Source organism: Cyanistes caeruleus, chromosome 4, assembly GCF_971803275.1.
Source record: "Cyanistes caeruleus chromosome 4, bCyaCae1.hap1.1, whole genome shotgun sequence".
NCBI classification, from domain to species: domain Eukaryota; kingdom Metazoa; phylum Chordata; class Aves; order Passeriformes; family Paridae; genus Cyanistes; species Cyanistes caeruleus.
In genome coordinates, this window is record NC_141704.1 from 55,983,498 (window position 1) to 56,002,949 (window position 19,452).

General features: G+C 40.6%; 1 protein-coding gene across 6 annotated transcripts in view; it reads left to right on the forward strand.

The window, feature by feature from the left end:
* The window catches only part of FGD4 (FYVE, RhoGEF and PH domain containing 4), a 105,265-nt gene that overhangs the window by 25,413 nt on the left and 60,400 nt on the right, over positions 1-19,452 (forward strand). The window contains exon 1 of one of the 6 annotated variants that reach the window (XM_086884881.1): positions 11,672-12,369. The exons of 2 other annotated variants lie outside the window; for them this stretch is intronic. Coding sequence is in view for 1 of the 4 variants with exons in the window: in XM_086884879.1 (XP_086741005.1) it covers positions 17,081-17,201 (121 nt within the window). In the remaining 3 variants the exon portion in view is untranslated. Of the gene's footprint in view, positions 1-11,671; positions 12,370-13,852; positions 14,132-14,555; positions 17,202-19,452 lie in introns of those variants that run through there. 3 more of the 6 variants (XM_086884883.1, XM_086884882.1, XM_086884879.1) reach the window with 3 other exon arrangements.

The window sequence follows — 19,452 nt, forward strand, 5'->3', positions numbered from 1 at the left end:
TGCAAGACAATGAAGATGTTCAAGCCCTGTACAGAAGAGGTCAGAGAAATCCTTGGAGGAAGCAAAACTGAACTGTTGTTTGGTTGGTGGGTTGTTTTTTGTTTGTTTGTTTGGTTACTGGTTTTTGTTTTTTTTTTTTGTGGTTTGTAAAAACCTCCATTATTTTTAATTTTTAAAGGTGTGTGCAACTCATTTCAGAGTCATACTGAGGATGCCCTAAGCCATAAAAAGATTAGGAAGCAACTAAAGAATAAGTAGCAGTGCTTGCAGACTAGAATGGTGAGTCAGAGTCATGGGTGCATGTGGGACTTGGCAAAATGCTGGGCAGCTGTTCAGAATCTGCAGGAAAGGGAGAGGGACCCAAATTAAAGTGTGAATCTTTTTTTGTTTGCATGTGTGCTTTTTTTTTCTTTTATGTCATTGCCCATCTAAACATTTCTTTAAAAGAAAATTTAGAAAAGAAAATCCAGTGCACACTGGCTGAATAACAATATGGATAGCATGAAGATTTTGGCACAAAGCAAACTTAGAGTAAAGAGCTTTTGTTCTTGCTTAGCTCTGTGAGTAATTTCCACTTTATTTGACTCCTGCTGCATGAAAATATCTTGTGTGCTGCCACTGCTGATTAATATTTTACCATTTTAATTCAGAGGGACACGGACAGAATGTACAAGTGTAAGGGCAATCAGATGTTGACAACCTGATGTGATTTGATCATGATTAATAATAACTCTGCAGGGCCTGACTTGTTTATAGACTTCAAACCAACCAGCCAAACAGCCTCACCACCAGCACACCGCCCCCCAATATTCTCACCTTCTCTGATATTAAAAATCTTCTGTGCTTATGTGCATGTCAGTGTTCTCTAGCAGCTCCTCTTCTGCTTTCTTGCTTGCAGATCTGAGCCAAATTATGGATTGGACTGGAGGAGTTTCAGTTTTGTTATCAAATTTCCTGTTTCAAGGAGTTAGCACTCTTTTTCCTATTTGCTGCTCTACTGAAACTGGATATTGAGTAGATGAGGGTAAAATTCTGCTAAGCTACTGTTTCCAGAATGTCTGAAGCTTTGTCCCTGAGCAATAAAGTCTAATCCCAAAATATTCATTAATTTTGGTTGTTTATTTAAAAATAAAAGTTTTTTGAATATAATCAAACATAGCTATTGTTCTGTTATATTCCTGGAAATGGGAGAGACCATAGTGTGAACATGGAAACATTCCTCTGAACACACATAAGACTTTTGCTTATTTTGTATTAGAGGTTGGTAGCCTTCCTAAATCAGCATTCAGTGGAGATCCTTGCTGTCAAAGAAGAGAGAGAAAAAACCAAATGTCACCATCATGTACTGCACTTAATACATAGGCTTCCTGTATATCCCAAAAGAACTTCTCAGATATTTCTGCTTCCAAATCTAAGCATCATAATCCCTCAAATCCCCAGAGAGATCACTGAGGAAGACTGTAAGGCTTCTGGTGGTTCAGAGTGTCCTTATAGTCTAAATAATTGTGACTGGAATCTCTTATAGCTGTATCTTTAGTGTTTCTCAAGCTCTTTGTGAAAACAAAATGGATGAATTTTCCCTTTTAGAATAAAATATTGAACAGCCTCTCCACTGAATAGGAAACATAGGTGTTTCTAGCAGCCAGCTGCTGCTTTAGAGGGAGGTGGCAGACGTACAGGATGTATGTTGTGTTCAGAGGAACGTACTTGAGGTCAGTTTGGCAATCATCCACTGCTGCTGTGCTGTGTTGAGTCAGCTGGAGTATTAATGTCCATTTTTAGCATCACTTCTGATAAATCACAAACGTAGATGTCTTTGCTGTGACAAATGCGTGTCTTAAATTTGAATGTGATTTTTTCTGAGTTGGGGAGTGGATGCATTTTGGAGATTGGTTGTTCTGGATCATGTAGGACTGAAGGGAAAATCTTTTCTCCGGTGCTTTGTCTTCATTTTGTAGCTCCCAGGTATGAATGTCACAACTTACTAAAGTTTTTACTTGTTAGGGACTAGAAGGATTGATTAATAGCTGAATCTGAAACCTGATAGACTACAGATTTTCCTATGTTGTGTCCCATGATAGTGTGGAATTGCCTTACAATTTACTGAAGCAAGGGAAATAGACTATTTCAAGAGCCAAAAAAAAAATAAAATAACAGTCTTACAATGCAACCTTAATTGTTTGTCATAAAAACCTTAATGGAAGCTTAAATAAAATGACATGAATTTAGATATATATCAATGTAATATATGATATAATGCTACTGAACCCTAAATAACTGTAGTCCAGATGAGTGAGTGCTCTTTGCAGACTGTTGGATGCAGCTGTTTTCCTGTTGATGACAGCAATCACTCCTAATGGTTATAGTTCTGAAGTCAAAGGTAAGTCTGCAAACCACAAACTCTGAAACCCACAATTTTCCTTTCATTAATTTCTGTTGAGCTATCACTTCCTTTTATAACCTGAAATTTTGGGAAGAAAGAGTGTGAAAATTTAATGTTTCTCATGTTAAAGTTGCAGGAAGTAATATGACCAAAAAGATTATTATAATTCATACTGAGCTTTCAAATTATAGATTCAGAGCTTGAATGAAAGGGTCAGAAGGGTTTCTGGGTGAAAAAGGGGACAGTATTGAGAGATGATGATGTTTAAACTCCATTTTTTCATGGGAATGCTGAGGATCTTTGCCCTGCTGGTAGTTAGGAGAAAATGAGAGTGGTTGTTTTACACTGGTGACATCAGACAGCTTTCTGCTGTATTAAAATTAAAACCATTAAAAATTAAAATTAAACACCATTAAAAAGTACTGTATTCTTCTTTCTCTTGTATTAACCTGAGAGAGGTATAGTGCATGTTTCTGATGATGTAGTTTTCACATATTTATCTTCCCAGGACGGATTAGACATGCCAATTATGCTTCAGTGCTGGGTGTTGGACCATGTAGTCACCTGTTATGTCTTCTGTTTGTGTATTTATAGAACTCCTATTGACCATTAAATATCAATTTTCTGATATGTAAGTTCTCACACTTCTTGAAGCGATACTCCCCTTTTTGTTAGAAATCTTAGCTCTTCTTGGTTTTAAAGTATCAAATTGAGGAATGGACTCAAGAAGCTGCATGGAGTGGGTGCTGTGACAGTTGAGTGTCCAGCTAGCTCGAAAGCTGCCAGCATCATCCATTCATCCATGCCTCATGCTATGAGATTTTATCTTAAGAGGGTTTTGTTTTTTGTTTTTTGTTTTTTGTTGTTGGTTGGGTTGTTTGTTTGTTGGTTTTTTTTTAATTGAAGCATGGTGGAAATTCTCTCATACCATCTCAATAATATGACAGTCCATGCAGAAAGGAGTCAGGAGCTTTTGGCAGTCAGGGCCTGCTTGTTTCTGCTGAATTTTGCATGGTGCAAATGTGTAGCAGTAGAAGGGTTGGAGGCCTCCTGCTGAAGTTGGGTATAAGGAACACAAGGATGAGAAGCAAAAATGGAGGAGCAAATTACAAGGCTTGTCTTGTTTACAAGTTTCGTGCTACAGGAAAATAATAACTCACTACTAGACAGTTTATTACTGTAGAAAGAATAGTGAGGCTACAAGTGGAAGCAATTTATAGAAATCCTTTCTCTGAATTTATTCATGTTCTATTTATTCTAGTTCTTAACAAACTAAAAGACAGGACCGCTCTTCTATAGAGTGACATTCTGCATTGCCAGAGCTGCTCATTATTTTCTTAAGATGTGAATGTTCCCAAAAGGCCTTAAAGGTGAGATTAGAATACAGGTTTTATAATGTGGAAAAGAAAATAATTATTCTTGATGGCAGCGAGACAAATGAATCATGACGTGTAACAATATTTTTCTTTTTAAAGAAAAATTTTAAAGACACATTTCCTTTGACATAGGTGCCCACTCACACAATCTGCTGTTAGTATGTGTTGAAATACTTCTCGTTGCTTATTTCCTGAATTATGTCACTAAGTTATGAAATTCAGAACTTCCTGTTTCATAGAATAAGTTGATAATGCTCATTCTATGTCCAGTTTATGGATTGCCTGCCAGACAAGTAGGTTTACTTGCACAAAATTACTGGAATGTAAGGATTTCTGCTTGTGGTACAGGCATTCCTATATAAGGCATGGGTAGCTGTAAGTAGCTGTCTTTTGGTTTTGTGGGGTTTTTTCTTTAATAATGCACTGTTTTTGAAGTGGATATATGTCCTCTGGGACAGTCTCAGAAATATTTGAAAATCAAGACATACACAGTTTTTCTCATCCTGGCCTGTAGCTGATACATGTATAGATCTTTCATGAAGAATTAGAAATCAGCAGGAGGCCAGTAACTTTCCTAGTAGCCTGTGACCAAAATTCTGTGTAGGAGTGAATCCGTGGTCTAGATCTATTTTTTCTGCTGATATCAGAAAAAAAGTTTGTTTCTTGCTGTTGTTGAGGACTGAGTCATCTGCCAACATCCAAAGGCAGTTGCACTAAACCGAGTTCTCATGGCTTGGATGAGCAATGGTGGGAGCAGAACAAGAATGTGTTGATCCAATGCAGTTACTCTTAGAAAGAGAAATAGAAGCTTGTGACCTTCCTCATTGCACACCATGGACTTGTCTTCAAATTTGGACTTGGTTTCTGACTTTTTCCTGACCTTTCCTTCCTATTTTTCTGTCACATGCAGTCTGAGAATAGTGATGATCTTTGAAATTATGGATGGGAGACAAGGGGTAAGTGTCTGTGCCCCTGACATCATTACCTTGCAGTGCATTGCCAAAGGTTTTATTTTCCTAAAAGCAAAGTCTAGGTAATACATTTCCTAGAGTGCTATGTATTTATAGATATATATATCAAAATATAAAATATATCCTAGCTGTTTAAAATGTAAGTACAGGCAGACTGGATGGAAAATATTTCACTGTAGTGCATATATACACTATATATACACATTTGCACTATATTGTATTACTTTGAAATGCAGTTAATTATTCATCCCTGCTGGCACTGCATTGTTTTGACTCATTTTTCTCACCAGTGCAAAGACAGTCAAAACTTCAAAAGTGTCTCCAAAATTTTTATTAGTAAGCAAAATCAGTTTATTAGTTCTGTGCACATGTGTCAGTCTTGCTCATTTCTCATAATGTGGAATCTTTCTTTGTAGGGGTCTCTTGATTTATGCTGTTTATTTTTTTCCTCTTATCCTTATGTGTAGTAAGTGCAATTAAAGGCAAACTATAAAAATTCTAGACCTTTCAAGGTACTGTAGTGACTCATGTTCTAAAATTCTTTTGTGTTTCCTTGCAGCAAAGTAATAAAATCATTGCAAGATCCCTCTTTGTTGCATTATATGTTAGTAGCAATAATAATACAAGTCTTCATGAGGTGCTTGCTGCCAGTAATGCTGTACAGCAATAGACTGTACTAGGCTGATTACTTTTAAAGAAAATAATCTGAAATAGAGATTACCTGCTGTATGCCTCTAGTGTCATATATTTGTTAGGAATCCACCTGGAAGCCTTAATTGTGACTAAAACCTCCAGTATTCATCAGAATTTTCTAAGCAATTTCTGGCAAAACCTCTTTTTCCTTTTTTTTTTTTCCTTTTCCCCCAGCTGTGAAACTGATTGCTTATTCTTGTGGGAGGAGGTAGGCTGCAAAGAAATCTCCGAGCCATTGAAATATAAACAAAATAAAACCCAGGAGTGTTTTGGGTGGCTCTAGTGGAACACATAGCTATTGTTGGCCCAAGTGGCCCTGTAGATTTGGGTTGAAAAAAAGCTAACTGTGTTGTGTGAGCTAGCAGGGAAGTGGGTGGAATTTTTAGGTTTTGTTGGTGTTGTCTCATCAGTTATCAGTAAATCTTGTGATGCTGCTTTTCCTTCCTCTTATTAGTGGAGATGTCAGCTCTAGGCATGGAAGGAGCATGCTCCAGGTTTGCCTTATCAAATACCTTCCAAAATGAGGTTTCTTTAGATGGTTTTGTGCTGAGCTGACCTGTGGAAGGAGCTTCTGGGCAGAGAAAGGCAAGGTTTATTGTAAATTGAATGTGGTGTTGTTCTGGAAACTGTTACAGGTCCCCAGAAAAGTGCTTGTTTGGGTTGGGTCTGGCACCGGTGTCTCTAGACCCCAGAAACTGCTGGCAAAGTGGTGCCTGATGAGTTTGTTGAGGAATTTAAATCGAATCAATGTGTATTATATAAAGTGATCTGCTAAATGCATTTTAAGATTTTTTTTCTGCATTCTTTGCCACTAATAAGTTATCCACATGCAGTGGGCTAAAGCATGATGTAATATTTAGTACTGCTCAAACACCACTGCTCCTGCTGTGGTCAGATTACCTCTGCAAAGCCTAACTTCAAGTTCTGGAGTTATAACAACCTTTTTTCTTTCCAAGTTTGATTGATGAAATATGAGAGCTTCCTGTATCTGCACGGAGGAGACAAGCTCACTGAATACCCATAACGTTGTGAGTTACTTCATTGTGGTAGCATTGGTCTCTCTACATTTCCTTACTCTCCTACTGCTTCTGGTTGTTACTGTAGGATAATTTATAGAGGAGGGAATGTACAGGCTATTTTTCTTCCAGCATTTCTGTCTTTGTTTTGCCAGTTCTGTCCAAGAGCAGTCCTTCAGTTCCTATACAGACTTTTCAGAAATGCTTTAATGAAGCCTAAGGAGAAAGGAAAGCCCTGTGGCCACAGCTCCCACCCATGTGCTGCTCTGATGTCTGTTCTGCTTTCACTGGGAACTCAACTAGTAAATAAAAAGAACAGAGCAGAACCCCTGAGGTTGGGCTCTTCCCCGAGCTGGATTTACTTTTCCATTGCTCAGAACCAGATCCAAAGAGCTGTCTGTGATCTCTCTTTGAGCCTTGTGAGTCTGAGTTTTGGCTGGCTCAGCTGTCAGACGCTGAATGTCAAACCTAGGAGGCTGCTGCTTTTCCATGGAAACACTCTGTGAGATTGCAGAAATAATCAGGCACGTCTGCTGGTTGCTGTGCCCTATTGTTGGGTGCTTCCAGACAGTGAACTGAATTGTCCTACCTTGACAAACTGAGTTTTTAGCTGAAATCTGCTCTACTTTTGTCATACTTCTTGCCTTTTTTTTTTTTTTTTAATTTTTAATTAAATGCATTAGTGTGACAGCTTATTCTGCTGTGGTGAGGCAAGCCTCTTGATGTTTGCTTTCCATTTCTCTCCATTCATGCACAACCTGCAAAACTAGATCCAGCTCCTGGGCAGGTACCACCAGTATGAACTGCTTCATGCCTCGGCTGTGGAAGGTCTGAGCTGCAGTGCTCCTGAGGGATCCTATGCAAGTCTCCTTAACAGTTCTTCTGTGCACTACATTTTGCTGTTGACATAAAAATAATTCAGTGTTTACAATGTAAAATTCTGTTAATTAGCTGTATCTTTTCAGTTAGCAAAAGGATTTTCTTTACTAGAGGAAGGGGCTGAGATTTAGAGACTTTCCATGGCTAGATTTTCTTGAAATTAAATTTTACATCATTTACTTTCAAGAATGCTTGAAAATTTTATTTATCAATGTGCTTAGATAACTCTAGATATGCTTTGTATTGGCTTTAGGAAGAAACAATATCTTTGCTACAGGTATTACTAGCTCGAAGTCACTATTGATACAGCTCAGTGGGAGAGGTGCCATAAACTGCTTGGAAATAAAAGCAATTCTGGTTTACAGAATGTGTTTCAGTGTATCAGGCTGGTGCTGTGATCTGAAAATAACTATCTTTGGAGACAAAACAGTAAAAGTCTCGTTTCTTATATTTCTGTAGCTTGAAAGTTATTCTGGAGAGCTGCCTAAGAAGGAAGGATAACTTCCAGGCTTGTGGGCCGAAGCGATCACTAAGCTGGCCTAGTACAACTTCTGCCCGTGTTCCTTTGTTGTCCTTCAGTGGCAGCTGCCAAAAAGGAATGTCCAGGGGAACAGCTGCTGTAACACTGGAAGAAGGACTGCGGCAGGGGATGGAGACAGTGTCAGTGAGGTGGAGAGAAGGAGAGAGCTCACCTCTCTGCTGCAAATCCCCCTTCTGTAAAGAGCGGCAGCTTGGAAGGGAAAGGTTTATCGCCCAAAACACTGACATCACATGAACCAAACGCTGCCTGTAAGGACAAAAGCAAAACAGCTGCCCTTTTTTCCATGCACAGCACACATCTCCTCTCAGGGCACCCTGTGAAAGAGCAATAAATGCCATGGTCTTGTTTCTTGTGGCACTGAGGAGCAGGGGCCAGTGCGAAGCCGTGCGGCCTGAAATCACTGGGGAATAACAGGAGTGCAGCTCACCAGGCCTGAGGTCTCCTTTGGCTCCTTCAGAGCTGCTGAAGAGGAATCTTTTGCTGTCTGCAGGGCCAAATTCATTGCTTTCCTCCTTCAAAGTACCGTGGTTTTTAGAAAACCAGCCAGTTGAGATAAGGCAGTGAAAGCGTGGAAGCATTGGCCCTTCTGTGTTTATCACAGAAAAAATGCTAAGTCTTGGGATTTTGAAAAAGTAAGAGGAAATTTTGCAAATTTGAGCCTTTATGCTTGCTTATGAGAATAGCAATATTTTTTTATACTCTTGAAAAGGTAGACATCCTGTTTCCCTTGAGGTGCACTTCTTCAGTAGTAGATGGTTTGGAGCTAAAAGGAATACATGGCCATTTTGTGCCCCTGTGCTTGGCAGTGGTGGGGCTGCACCTCGAATCCCGTGTTCATTCTGGGCCTCTCACTGTGAGAAAGGCATGGAGGTGCTGGAGTGTGTCCAGAGAAAAGCAGGGGCTGGAGCACAAGTCCTGTGAGGAGCCACTGAGGGAGCTGGGAGTGTTCAGCCTGGAGAAAAGGAGGCCATGGGGAGACCTTACCACTCTCTATAACCACCTGAAAGGAGGTTATAGGAAGGTGGGGGTCAGGCTCTTCTCCCAGGTAACAAGTAACTGTCCTTGGGGTGGTTTAGATTGGATTTTAGGAAAAAATTCTTCACTGACAGGGTTATCAAGCATTGGATCAAGCACTCCCTGCTCAGGGAAGTGCTGGAATCACCATTCTTGGAAGCGTTCCAAAAATGTGTGGATGTGACACTTGGGGATGTAGTTTAGTGGTGGATACAGTGATGCTGGGTTAATAGCTGAACTCCATGATCTTGGAGGTCTTTTCCAACCTAAACTGTTCTATGAGCCTGTATTTATATTGCAGTTGATTTCTCTGTAGAAACAAAGGTAATACTATAATAGAGCAGATCAATGTTCTATTGTTTTACCTTGTCTGGCAGTAAATGTTGCAACTGTCAGGAATCACAAGCCTGTTTCAGTAGAACTCTAAGAAATGGTGTAACAAATGGACAACAACTTGAAACCATGCGTGTGTGAGGCCTGACATGTCACTTACTTAGATGCTGTGGTTGGTTTCAGTTCAAGCTTTCAAATCTTATGCAGACAATGGTAGTAACTGCTATCTGTATGCCTCATGCTAATCTCACATAACTTGTTTTGGATGAATAGAATTTTAAGTGGTCATTACCAAAATGACCACTTTATCCAGTTTGAAAAACGTACATTTCTAAAGCTTAGTTTCAGACTCCATCAACCTGAATAAAATGCCAAAATCTTGGTCTGTCAGATAGCAGCTGGGACTGGAAAAGCTGAAGCACATGGTGTCATTGTTGTGAAAGACAATCCTTTCAATGGAATCAATTCAGGACACCGGATGTCAATATGTTCTTTATTTTCCATTCATGTCTTCCAGCTAAAACCAGTTTATTCCTAAACTTCTGTCTCTGAGCCAAACAAGAAGGGGAGATGACTGAATTTTCTTTTCTTCATCCATCCCTCCTCAGAGTCATTTTGGATGTGCTGATTTCCTCTGTCCCTTTCAAGTAGCTTGAATAAAACTTTTCTCGTATGAACAGAGAATACTTTTTTTAGTGTTGCTCCATATATGTTACCTATGGCTTCTGTCAAAGATTGTAGTGTGTCCTTTCATCCCTTCCTTTGTGTGATGGCTGCTCCATGTGGTTTATTTTTTTTTTCCTACACATTGTATCTGCCTAAAATCAGACCTAATAATTAAAGAAATTCCAAGTTAGAAGCTGAAATAGATTCTGACTGCTGTTGCCCTTCATTCTGCTAGCAATCCTCCTATAATGAGTACAGCTAGTTCTTGTTCAAGAACAGATGGTCTAAGGGTTTTTATGGTGTATGGAACAGGTTTTACAATACCAAGATGGCTTATAATATTTCATTAAACAACTTAATTTTTAAATGCAAAGTTGGAATTAACATAAATCTAGAAAATTGTTTTGTAGGAGATGTCCCTTTCATGATGGAAAAAAGACTGAAACTGAACTTGAATCCCTATAATTTTGAAGTCAATTTGCTAAGAATTGTAATTGCTCCATTTTTTAACCACAGAAATGCGTAAATGCATAAAAATCTATAAGTACATCAAATTTCTGAGACACTGTCTTTATTTTTGAGGGGCAAAAAGGAAATGGTGTTGCTGCCTTTCATGATTCTTTAATGCTGAAAAGTTTTTATTATCAACAATTGGCAAGTTGAATAGGTTTTCTTCCTTACTTTATTTTACTGCAGTTGCTGATGGATAATTAGGTCTCCTGTCCATGTAAGCTTAAGAATTTTTTGATGATGTAAAGATTACTTATTTAGAAGAAGAATGTAGATTGTAATTAGCAGCATAAACCAGAATGGTCTACTAGTCCTGGAGGGCAAGTTGGCAGACCTGGGTTTTGTCCCACATCTTTCACCAGTATCCACAATAACCTTGTGAGTTCCTTCTGAAATCTGGGTCGTCTTCAGCTTTCTGTGGACTTTTGTGTGGATTACAGCTACTCTTGTGCTGTGAGCAGAGGTCTGAAGGGCTCCCAGTGGTAATGCGCTGGCAGTTTAATAGTGGTGTCTCTTACCAGTGTCAGCTTCTCTGGGCTTGCTGTGAAACAAGATAAACATCCTTCTGGAGTGAGGATGAGGAAGACTGAAAATTTGGGTGGAAGGAGAGAAAAAATCATAGAGCTCCATGCCTGAAACCATTTGCAGAAGAAGACATGATTTTGTGATGGTGGGGTCCAGGGTTTTTCAGTCTTTTAGAGGAATGAAAGTTGTTTTGCAGGGCCAGCTAGAAGATTAAAGGAGAAAGGAAACCATTTTCCCTTCCTCAAAAGAATTGTTTGCTAGACCTAAGTTAGCATGCAGGAGCCTGAGGCCCAAATTTGGTGCAGCTTCAAGTAAAATTACCCAGTTTTTTCGACATGCCATTAGTCATAAGCGCTGAGTGAGGCAGAGAAAGTTTGTGTGAGTCAAGGCTATTGTACATTCAGTGTTTTAAACCTTAAGTATTTTGAGACTGTGCAACTCATCAGTATTTAAAACCTTAATATGTTCTTTCAAAGCCCTTTTATTTTGCAGCGAAGATCATTATCGGTTGGATGTGAGAAGCCACTTCCCTTTTTCCCTGCAGACATCATCAGTGGGAATTCTCTGAGCTGGTGCACACACCTTCTCTGTAGGTGTGGAGCTGTGCAGGGTCTGGTCTGGCCCGGTGAGAGCAGAGGTTTCAGGCACACCTTTGAGAGGGAAAAAGAAGGCTTTTCCAGCCCCGCCTCTCCTGGCAGTGCAGCAGAGAGCCAGGGCAGTTTTGCCTGCTGCTGAATCAGCATCGATCTGGGCAGATGCAGAGCAGATAAGCCTGACAGAAGCCCTGAGACCGAAACAGAGGGTCTGTGCGGTTCTTGTTGAGCAATAGCTCATGGCATCTCGCGGGGAGCAATTTCAAAGTCCGGGAGACAGCCATCAGGCGGCAAACGTTTCCAATCGCGCTGAAATCCAGCCCGTTCGGGGGAAATAAGCTGGCCTTCACCAAATCATTTTGTCAGGGGGGAAAGAGCTAATTCCCCCGAGCGCTGTGTTTTAGCAGCGAGCAGAGCTCCCGTTTAGCTTCAGCTGCGGCCGGGTGTTTCCCCCGGCAGACAGAGCGGGCGGTGTGAAGGTGACACGCTGCAGGTTTTGGCAGGTGGCACGCTGCTGTGGGCAGGTTCTGTGGAGCAGCACCTGCCGGGCACGCCCAGGCAGGCCGGGCTCGGCGGGGCTGCGGCACAAAGAGCGCTGGTTGCCCCGCTGGCCGGGAGCCCGGCGGGCCGCCGCTCGCCGGGGAGGAGCGGTTTCCATGGAGGCTGCCATCTGTCCCCTCCCTGCTGGAATGTGATTATCCTCGCCGGCTCGGGAACCGGCAGAAGCAGGGGAGCGTGTGCTGCCGGCAATTATCTGCAATGGAGTGCGTTAATGGAAGGCTGGAATTAGCTGGCTGGAGGAGCACATAAAAGGATTTTACCAAAACTGTTCCATGGTTTCTAGCCAAGGGGAGCGAGCTTTTTGCAAGGTCGGTGCTAAATTCATTTCGTATGTAGGTAATTTTTAATTGATGCAGCGGCTTTAAGGTTCGAGGATGGCAGCGCCAGGGAAATAATGCTTATTGTTAGGAGGGGGTGTGGGGATTGTATTTTCAGGATCTTCGTTTGTCTGTTGCAGTTCAAGCAGTTTAATCTGGGGTAGTTGAAGTAGTAAGTCAGAACAATAACTGGCCGGACTGACACAAATGGAGCAATCCGTATCCCTTGCTCTTTATGAAATGCTGTTTGCTGCCAGATCTCTTTGATTTACGTGTCTTTTCACGCCGGTCGCTTTTGGTCCGAGTGGTTTCTTTTTGGATGTGATCCGTGTTTGGTTTTCCTGCTGGCACGAAGGGTGAGACGAGGGGGAAATGCTGGAACGGAGCTGGCGATACAATGGATGTTCAGGGTGTTTTATGCAGCTTGCCCAGAGGAAGCAGCCTAAGGGAGGCAGAATGCAGGAGCAGGTTTTCCACTCCTCGTTCCCACCCTCTGTCCCTCTTTCTAACTCACCAAGTGACCAAACATTTTGGACTATTTCTCTCATACAGCTTAATTGTATAAAGACTTGACGTGAGTTTTCAGGATTCTCTGCAAATATTGTGACTGTTTTGATATCGGGATTTAATTTAAAGGGGAAAATAAAATTAGAAGTATGTCCTTGTAAGGTTTACTTGTCCTATAAAATACTTTTTTTGCTGTGTTTCAGGAGTGAGGAGTATTAATTTATTTTTTTTTTTTTATAATATATGCATGCTGAACATTTAAGTGCAATTCAAATTGCTGACTTAAACGAGGGAACATTAAAATTTTACACCCCAAAAATGCAAAATGCTACTTCAGCAGATGTTCTTAGTCACATATGGGCTTTCCCTTTTCAAATAAAGGTCTTATGCTGCATCCCTCTTGCCAGAACTGCCATTTTTATTTGGTGCAGGGGACAACACTACTGGAGGCTTTTAATTAAAACTGTGTCAGTGCTAATTCAACCTCTCTGTCCTCTGCTTTAATGCACCGAAAATGTCAGTGCATTGGAGTCTGGACGGAAAGTTGCTGATAGAGTTAATAAGTCATGATTGCAACATATTTGACTAAGATAAATTTTTAACCTACAAGATGTTTTTCAAGTCTTGGTGCCTGACAAAAGTGTGTGGGAGATTGAGAGGGTTTTTATTTCTTTAAGTGCTTTTAACTGTTTGTGGTGAATGAGCTTTCCTTGTGCTTGTGGGAGGCTGGTGTATGTGCCTGGAGTCCTTTCAGACACCATGTAACACTCTCATATTGGTGGAACTGGGTGAGCAACCTTAATGAAAGCTGTGTTCATTTGTAATTAAAAAAAAAAAAAACAACAAAACCAAACCAACCCTTTCAAAAAATCCCCTTCCTTCCCCAGAATTTAAATATTGCATTGTCTTTGAAGTTGGTGATTTATGCAAAACTTGCTGTTAATGGGCTGCATGGACTTGTTCACACGTGCAAGTCCCAGGTCTGTAATTGCATTGTCAGAAGGAAAGGGGCAGATTGGCTTTTGTGCTTGGAAAGAGATTAGACTTTCACCCTTCAGGTGTTATCATGGGGCTGGCTGGAGTGAAGGGCAGCTCTCCCAAGGTTATGCTGCTGTGGGTTGTGTTTCTCTTCCCCGCTCTGTTCGGAGGAAGGCGGCTGCTGCCCACAGCATTCACTGTCACCGCCTGTGAGTTACTGTCTGGCTGGCAAGTCTTCTCAGACAGCAGCAGTCCTAAGGGCAGGAAGGTAATGGCTTGTGTACCCTTTCTGGAGGTGATTTCTCCTCATTGCTAACTGGGGCCTTGCTGAGGAGCCTGTTTTCCCACTGCCTCTGCTCAACCTTTGTCAAGGATAAATAGGGGACTGCACATTCTGCACTCTCCAGATCTTTTACTCTCTGATGAGCACCATGTAAATGTCCAGTCATAGGGGAAACTTTTTTTTTAATTTCTTTTAAATTTCTGTCTTGATTGGTCTATATGTGTCTGTTAGATACTTATTTTATTATTAAATTTACTTTAGGTCACTAGGTCAGAGTTGATTTGTGGGTGCAGGATTTAAAGGCTAGACACTGTTTAATCCATTTGAGCATCTGGCCTTTCATAGTAGACATCCCATTTCTATATAAGAGAGGAACTGTTTAATGTCTGATGGAAACTAATGATTTTTTTTTTTCTAAGGCTTTTTTTTTTTAATCTTTGGTAAATTATTACAAGTGGCTCTGATGTTTATGCTTAACGCAAATAAATGATTGTCAATGTAATCTGCTGCATGATCTCTTGAAGGAGATTTAGTCTAAAATACAGGCTTTGGGGGCCAGCAGAGATGATGGGTCATACTGAGTAGTGATTCAATTTGGGTTATTTTAAGAGGGTAAACTAAACTTAGGTACATCATCTCACAGTGAAACGGCATTTTGAATGAACTTGCAACTAAATAGTGTCTAGAAATGCAACCTAGTATATAATGAGCTCATGATATCCTTGTTTATAGTGTCTGTTCTCACTAAGCTTTGAGGAAACTCGTCATTAAATGGTAAAATCCTGAGTCAATATATAGGAAAGTGGCTTGTGCATAAACGATCACAATTGTTTTCTTCAAACAGACAAGTCTTTCTGCTTTTCACTTGACACATGACTGTGGAATGCTGTTTGACATGACTTGGGTTTATTTATGCATTGTGTTCGGGCTGCTGCTTGGTGGAGGTTTTGAGCATGCTTCGTTTTCAATACACTTTGTTTTTGCCGTTTACTCGTGTATAGTGAACATTAAAACAAAAAAAACCCCAAAAAAGGCCAGGCTCCTCACTGTCTCCTTGCAGCAGCATGGCTGTTTCAAGGTTAAAGCCTGCAGCTCCCTCTGAAGGGCCAGCTGTTTTGGAAAGTCCTGGTGCCTGTTTACAAACTGTTCTCTTTGCAAGTCCCATGGAATAATGGAGTTCTCCAGCCGCTGGATGTGGGAGGATAAACCTGCTGACACAGGCACTGCTGCTGTTGGTCTGTTTGCTGGGCCTTAGCCGCGTAAAATTGCTGGTGCCTTTTATGCTTTCTGTGGGTGGGGTCAAAATTCAGAATTCAGGCATTAACACTTGTTTTTCCCACGGTGCTGGGAAGCGCTGTACCAGATTTTAGAAAACATCAAACTGGTTGAATTTGTTCTAAAGCTGATCACCATCCTAAACCTGTGCAGTGAGATAGTGAGTAACTAAATGGGAGAGACTGGCAGATTAATTATTTTTGTGAATTGTGGTAGGTTTTTTTAGTCTTTTCCAGAGGGGCTTGCATTTAGTACAGAAATACTTTTGTCCTTCCATGTGGTTCCACCTCGTTAAGGTGTCTGATTGAAGAACCTGAAGACTCAGAGGTGTTCTGCAAATAGTTTCAGAAAATATTTCCCCCAAGTAATTGTTATTCAAAGCTGGAAGAAGAACAGAATGGGAAGAAATGACTGCATGACAGCAACAGAATATCTTGAAGTGGAATTGTTATTTTTATTTTTTATTTATTTTTACCCAGTTCATCCAGTTGCTCTTACTGTGTAATTAGCTGTTCATTTTAAGTATAAAAATACTACTTGGACTTATGAGAGCAATAGGAATTGTTTACTTTTTGATGAATATCTCAGCAAAGTCCTTGAGTGTGTTTGGGAATGTGGAGCTCAGGACTGGAAGGAGCCATTTGGTCACTGAGGTTTCTGTGTGGGATTTCCCCACTGCCAGCCTCAGTCACAGGTAGCCTTATAACTTACCTGTCATTTAGATGATCAGCAGGCTTTTCTTCTGGCATACTGCAAATCACAGACTGTTATGGCTATGGGCAGCAAACTTTAAAGAGAGCTTTAAACTCTGCTAAATGATGAAAAGCCAGTGTTACCCTATGCTTCAAAAACTGAACAAGAAAGACTGAACTCGTTGCCAGTGTCATGAGATCCCTGTCAGTAGAAAACTCAAGCAGGCACTTTGAGACATGAATTCTGCTCTCAGGAGGATGTTTGTGGGCTCAAGCCAGTCCCCAGTGCTTCAGAAGAATGGTAACCCAGAGCAGCCAGATTTTTGAATTGAGGGAAGAATAGCCTTCTAGTCCTGACAGATGGCTAGCAGAAGTGCTTTTTCAAGTAGAAGTGCTTTTCCAGCTGCTGATCTTTGAAGGAACCTTCATGGCAGTTTTTGTGTACTTCTTCTTGCCCATCTGTAGACATTTTCTGGCTTGTGCCTTCCTCAGACTGTGCTTTCCTGCTGTGGTTTTCCCACTGCCACAGACACAATTTACCTTCGTGGAGAGGGTGTAGGTGTAGCTAACCCTGATATTAAACAGTGTTGTAACTTGTCTGCTCCACTTCTACTTGTAGTAACACTTGCCAAAAACCAAACCAAAATCTGTGTTCACTTGCCCAATTAGGTGTTGGTGTGGTTTATAGTACTGAGTATCTGTTTAAAATTTGTTTGCTAAGATTGAAACAAAGATTTATGCAAACCTTTTCAGTAAAGGCTCATGAGCTGGGGATTGAGGCTGCAGAAGACCTGAATTACAGACTTTTCTACAACCAAGGTTTTTTGTTTTGAAGGCATTAAGTAGTGCCATGGGTGGTGTGGTGTATTCCCTGGAGAGATGTCAAACATAGCTGCTGTTTGAGTAGTAGAGGGAAAATTAGCTCAAGAGATTGTAATGATACTTTAAAGAACAGCTTGATTCTATAATGAGTCATTCCTGCAGGGCAGGACCTGAACTTCTCACCAGGAATTTTTCTTCATTGTATCTCCTCCTCCTATCGGCATCCTTTGTGTTCTCCTGCACTGCTGTCCTATTTTCTACACAAGGTAATATTTATTCTATTTTTTTACTCTCCTCCCTTTCTTAAGGAGGTCACTGATGCTCAGGAAGATCAGTGAAAGCATGAAGTGGCTTTTTTGTGATCCAAAATAGTTTTATGGCTTCCCATACCATGCTTGTAGCAGTACATTGAGATTGAGACACAGAATAAATAATTTATTCTCATTTCACTTGTTCAGTGTGGCTGAGTATTGTTCAACTCTCTAAAGTATCAAAAAGCTTCATAGGTTATATAAGATTACCTGTTGCCTTTCTTTAAAGACCTTTCTTTAAAGCCACTTTTCTCTCCAGCTGAAATAGTTCTCTGGCAGCTCTGTGAGTCAAGGCAGTTTCCAAGACTAATTCTGATGTCTGTTCTCTACAGTAGCTCTTGTTCACGCCATTCCTTGGAGCCTTATGTTGCTGTTATGACTTGGCCACCCACTATCATGTAACTGGCAAGTGTTTTAGTCCCTTGGCTTGTCAAGATTTCTGTGTGTAAGTCAGTTTCAACTGTGGAAGCTGCTACAAACACTCTTAAAGATAGCTGCTATAAGCCAAAATAAATTCAAAGCCTCAGTGATGGAATTAGAGCTTTGCCTGAGAACTGAAACACAACAGTTAAAATCTAATACAGTGAAATACTCAGTTAGCAGTGTTAGCACAGTTAACCCTCAGTGAAGTCAGCAATGTTGCATCCCTCTGTTGTCTGCTAGCATCCTTTTACTTTGGGGAAATGCTCATTTTAAAGGCTTAGTCTGGGGCACTGTAGATGAAGAGCTTTGCCCACAAGTTTTGCCCCTTGTTCTGCAAGCTGTGGCCTGGTTAGGTCACAAGAGACCGAACATTTGTGTGTGTGTGTGTGTGTGTATGTGTTTGTAAAGCTGATTTCATTGATTTTAAAGTATAGTCTTTCTAAACAATTGAATTAAATTTTTCAGATTTGTCACTGATTTTACTGGTCTTATTCCTGGTGTTTCCCTGACTTGCCTGAAAATATTCCAAATATTCCAAAATTTTCCCAATGTTGAAAAATTCTGAAAACTGTAGAATGCTTTTTTAGTTGCTGTTTAACACAGGAGCAAAACTTCATTTGGTAGCTGAGGTGGTTTTTTTGTATGTGTGTGTCTTCCACGGAGTGTCCTCAGCTTGTGTGAGCAGAAGTGTGATATTCCCTCAATCTGATACTAAACATTTTCAGTGGAAAACAACACCCAGGACACAGCCATGATGAGAGGGAAAAGCCTCTCAATCCCATGTGATCTACTTACTGTTCTTTGATACTCTAGTCTGTTCATCATGTTTTAATGGATTAAGATTTTCTTTGCACTGCTTTAATCCTGTTTATCACAAAATCGGGTGGTGTTTTAGAATTTCCTTCCATAAGAAAGACAACAATGAAACCTGGCTGTGTCTCTTTTGTAGCTGGCATCTTCTCTGATTCTGGGTTTTTGGAGTTCAGAGATAGCAGTGAAGGAACTGTGGGGGAGAGTTTATTGATTGCTTTTGTGTTGAAATAAATGATGAAAAGTGGCTGGTGAAGTGAAAAAGTTACTGGCTGGCTGGTGAGGTCTGGTGTGTGGATGGCAATAATTTAAAGGAAATTACAGTTTCATTAGTGTGGGTGTGGTCTCCAAGGCTGTGTTTAACTCTCAGCACAACTTCACTGTATAAAACCAGTCACAGCTCTCTCTGACCTTTAACCCTTGCTGCTCCAAAAGTTGAAATACACTTCTGCATTCTCTTATTTGTCACCACTGTCTGTATTTTCACCTTCCCTCTTTTGATTCAAATCGGTTTGTTGAATTCCTTGTGATCACTTTTCCCTGGACTGTTGAGGTACACAAGGCTGGATGGACTGGAAAAAAAAAATCAGCTCTATGTATTAATGGCAGGGCAGAAAAAGCCTGCAAAGAAGGGCTCAATTTGTTGACTGTCCTGTAAATACTAGATTATATTGGCCCTAACAGGACAAAGTAAGAAGACTACTATATATATCTACTATATAGCTGTAGCTGTATTTGAGGCTGAAGGAAAGCATTGTGAAGAGATAGTGATATTTTTTGTCCTGAAACTGATTTGGTCAAAGATGTCCTTGCCCATGCAGGAGGGTTGGGCTGAATGGTCTCCATCCAAATCATTCTATGCTTATGTGACTTTTAGGAACTGATGAGTTCTGGAGAAAGCTCATCTGATACTTTCTATAGTGTGACAGGGAGGTGGAAGGGGAATTGTCTTGTGCTTTCAAGTTTCTTCTCC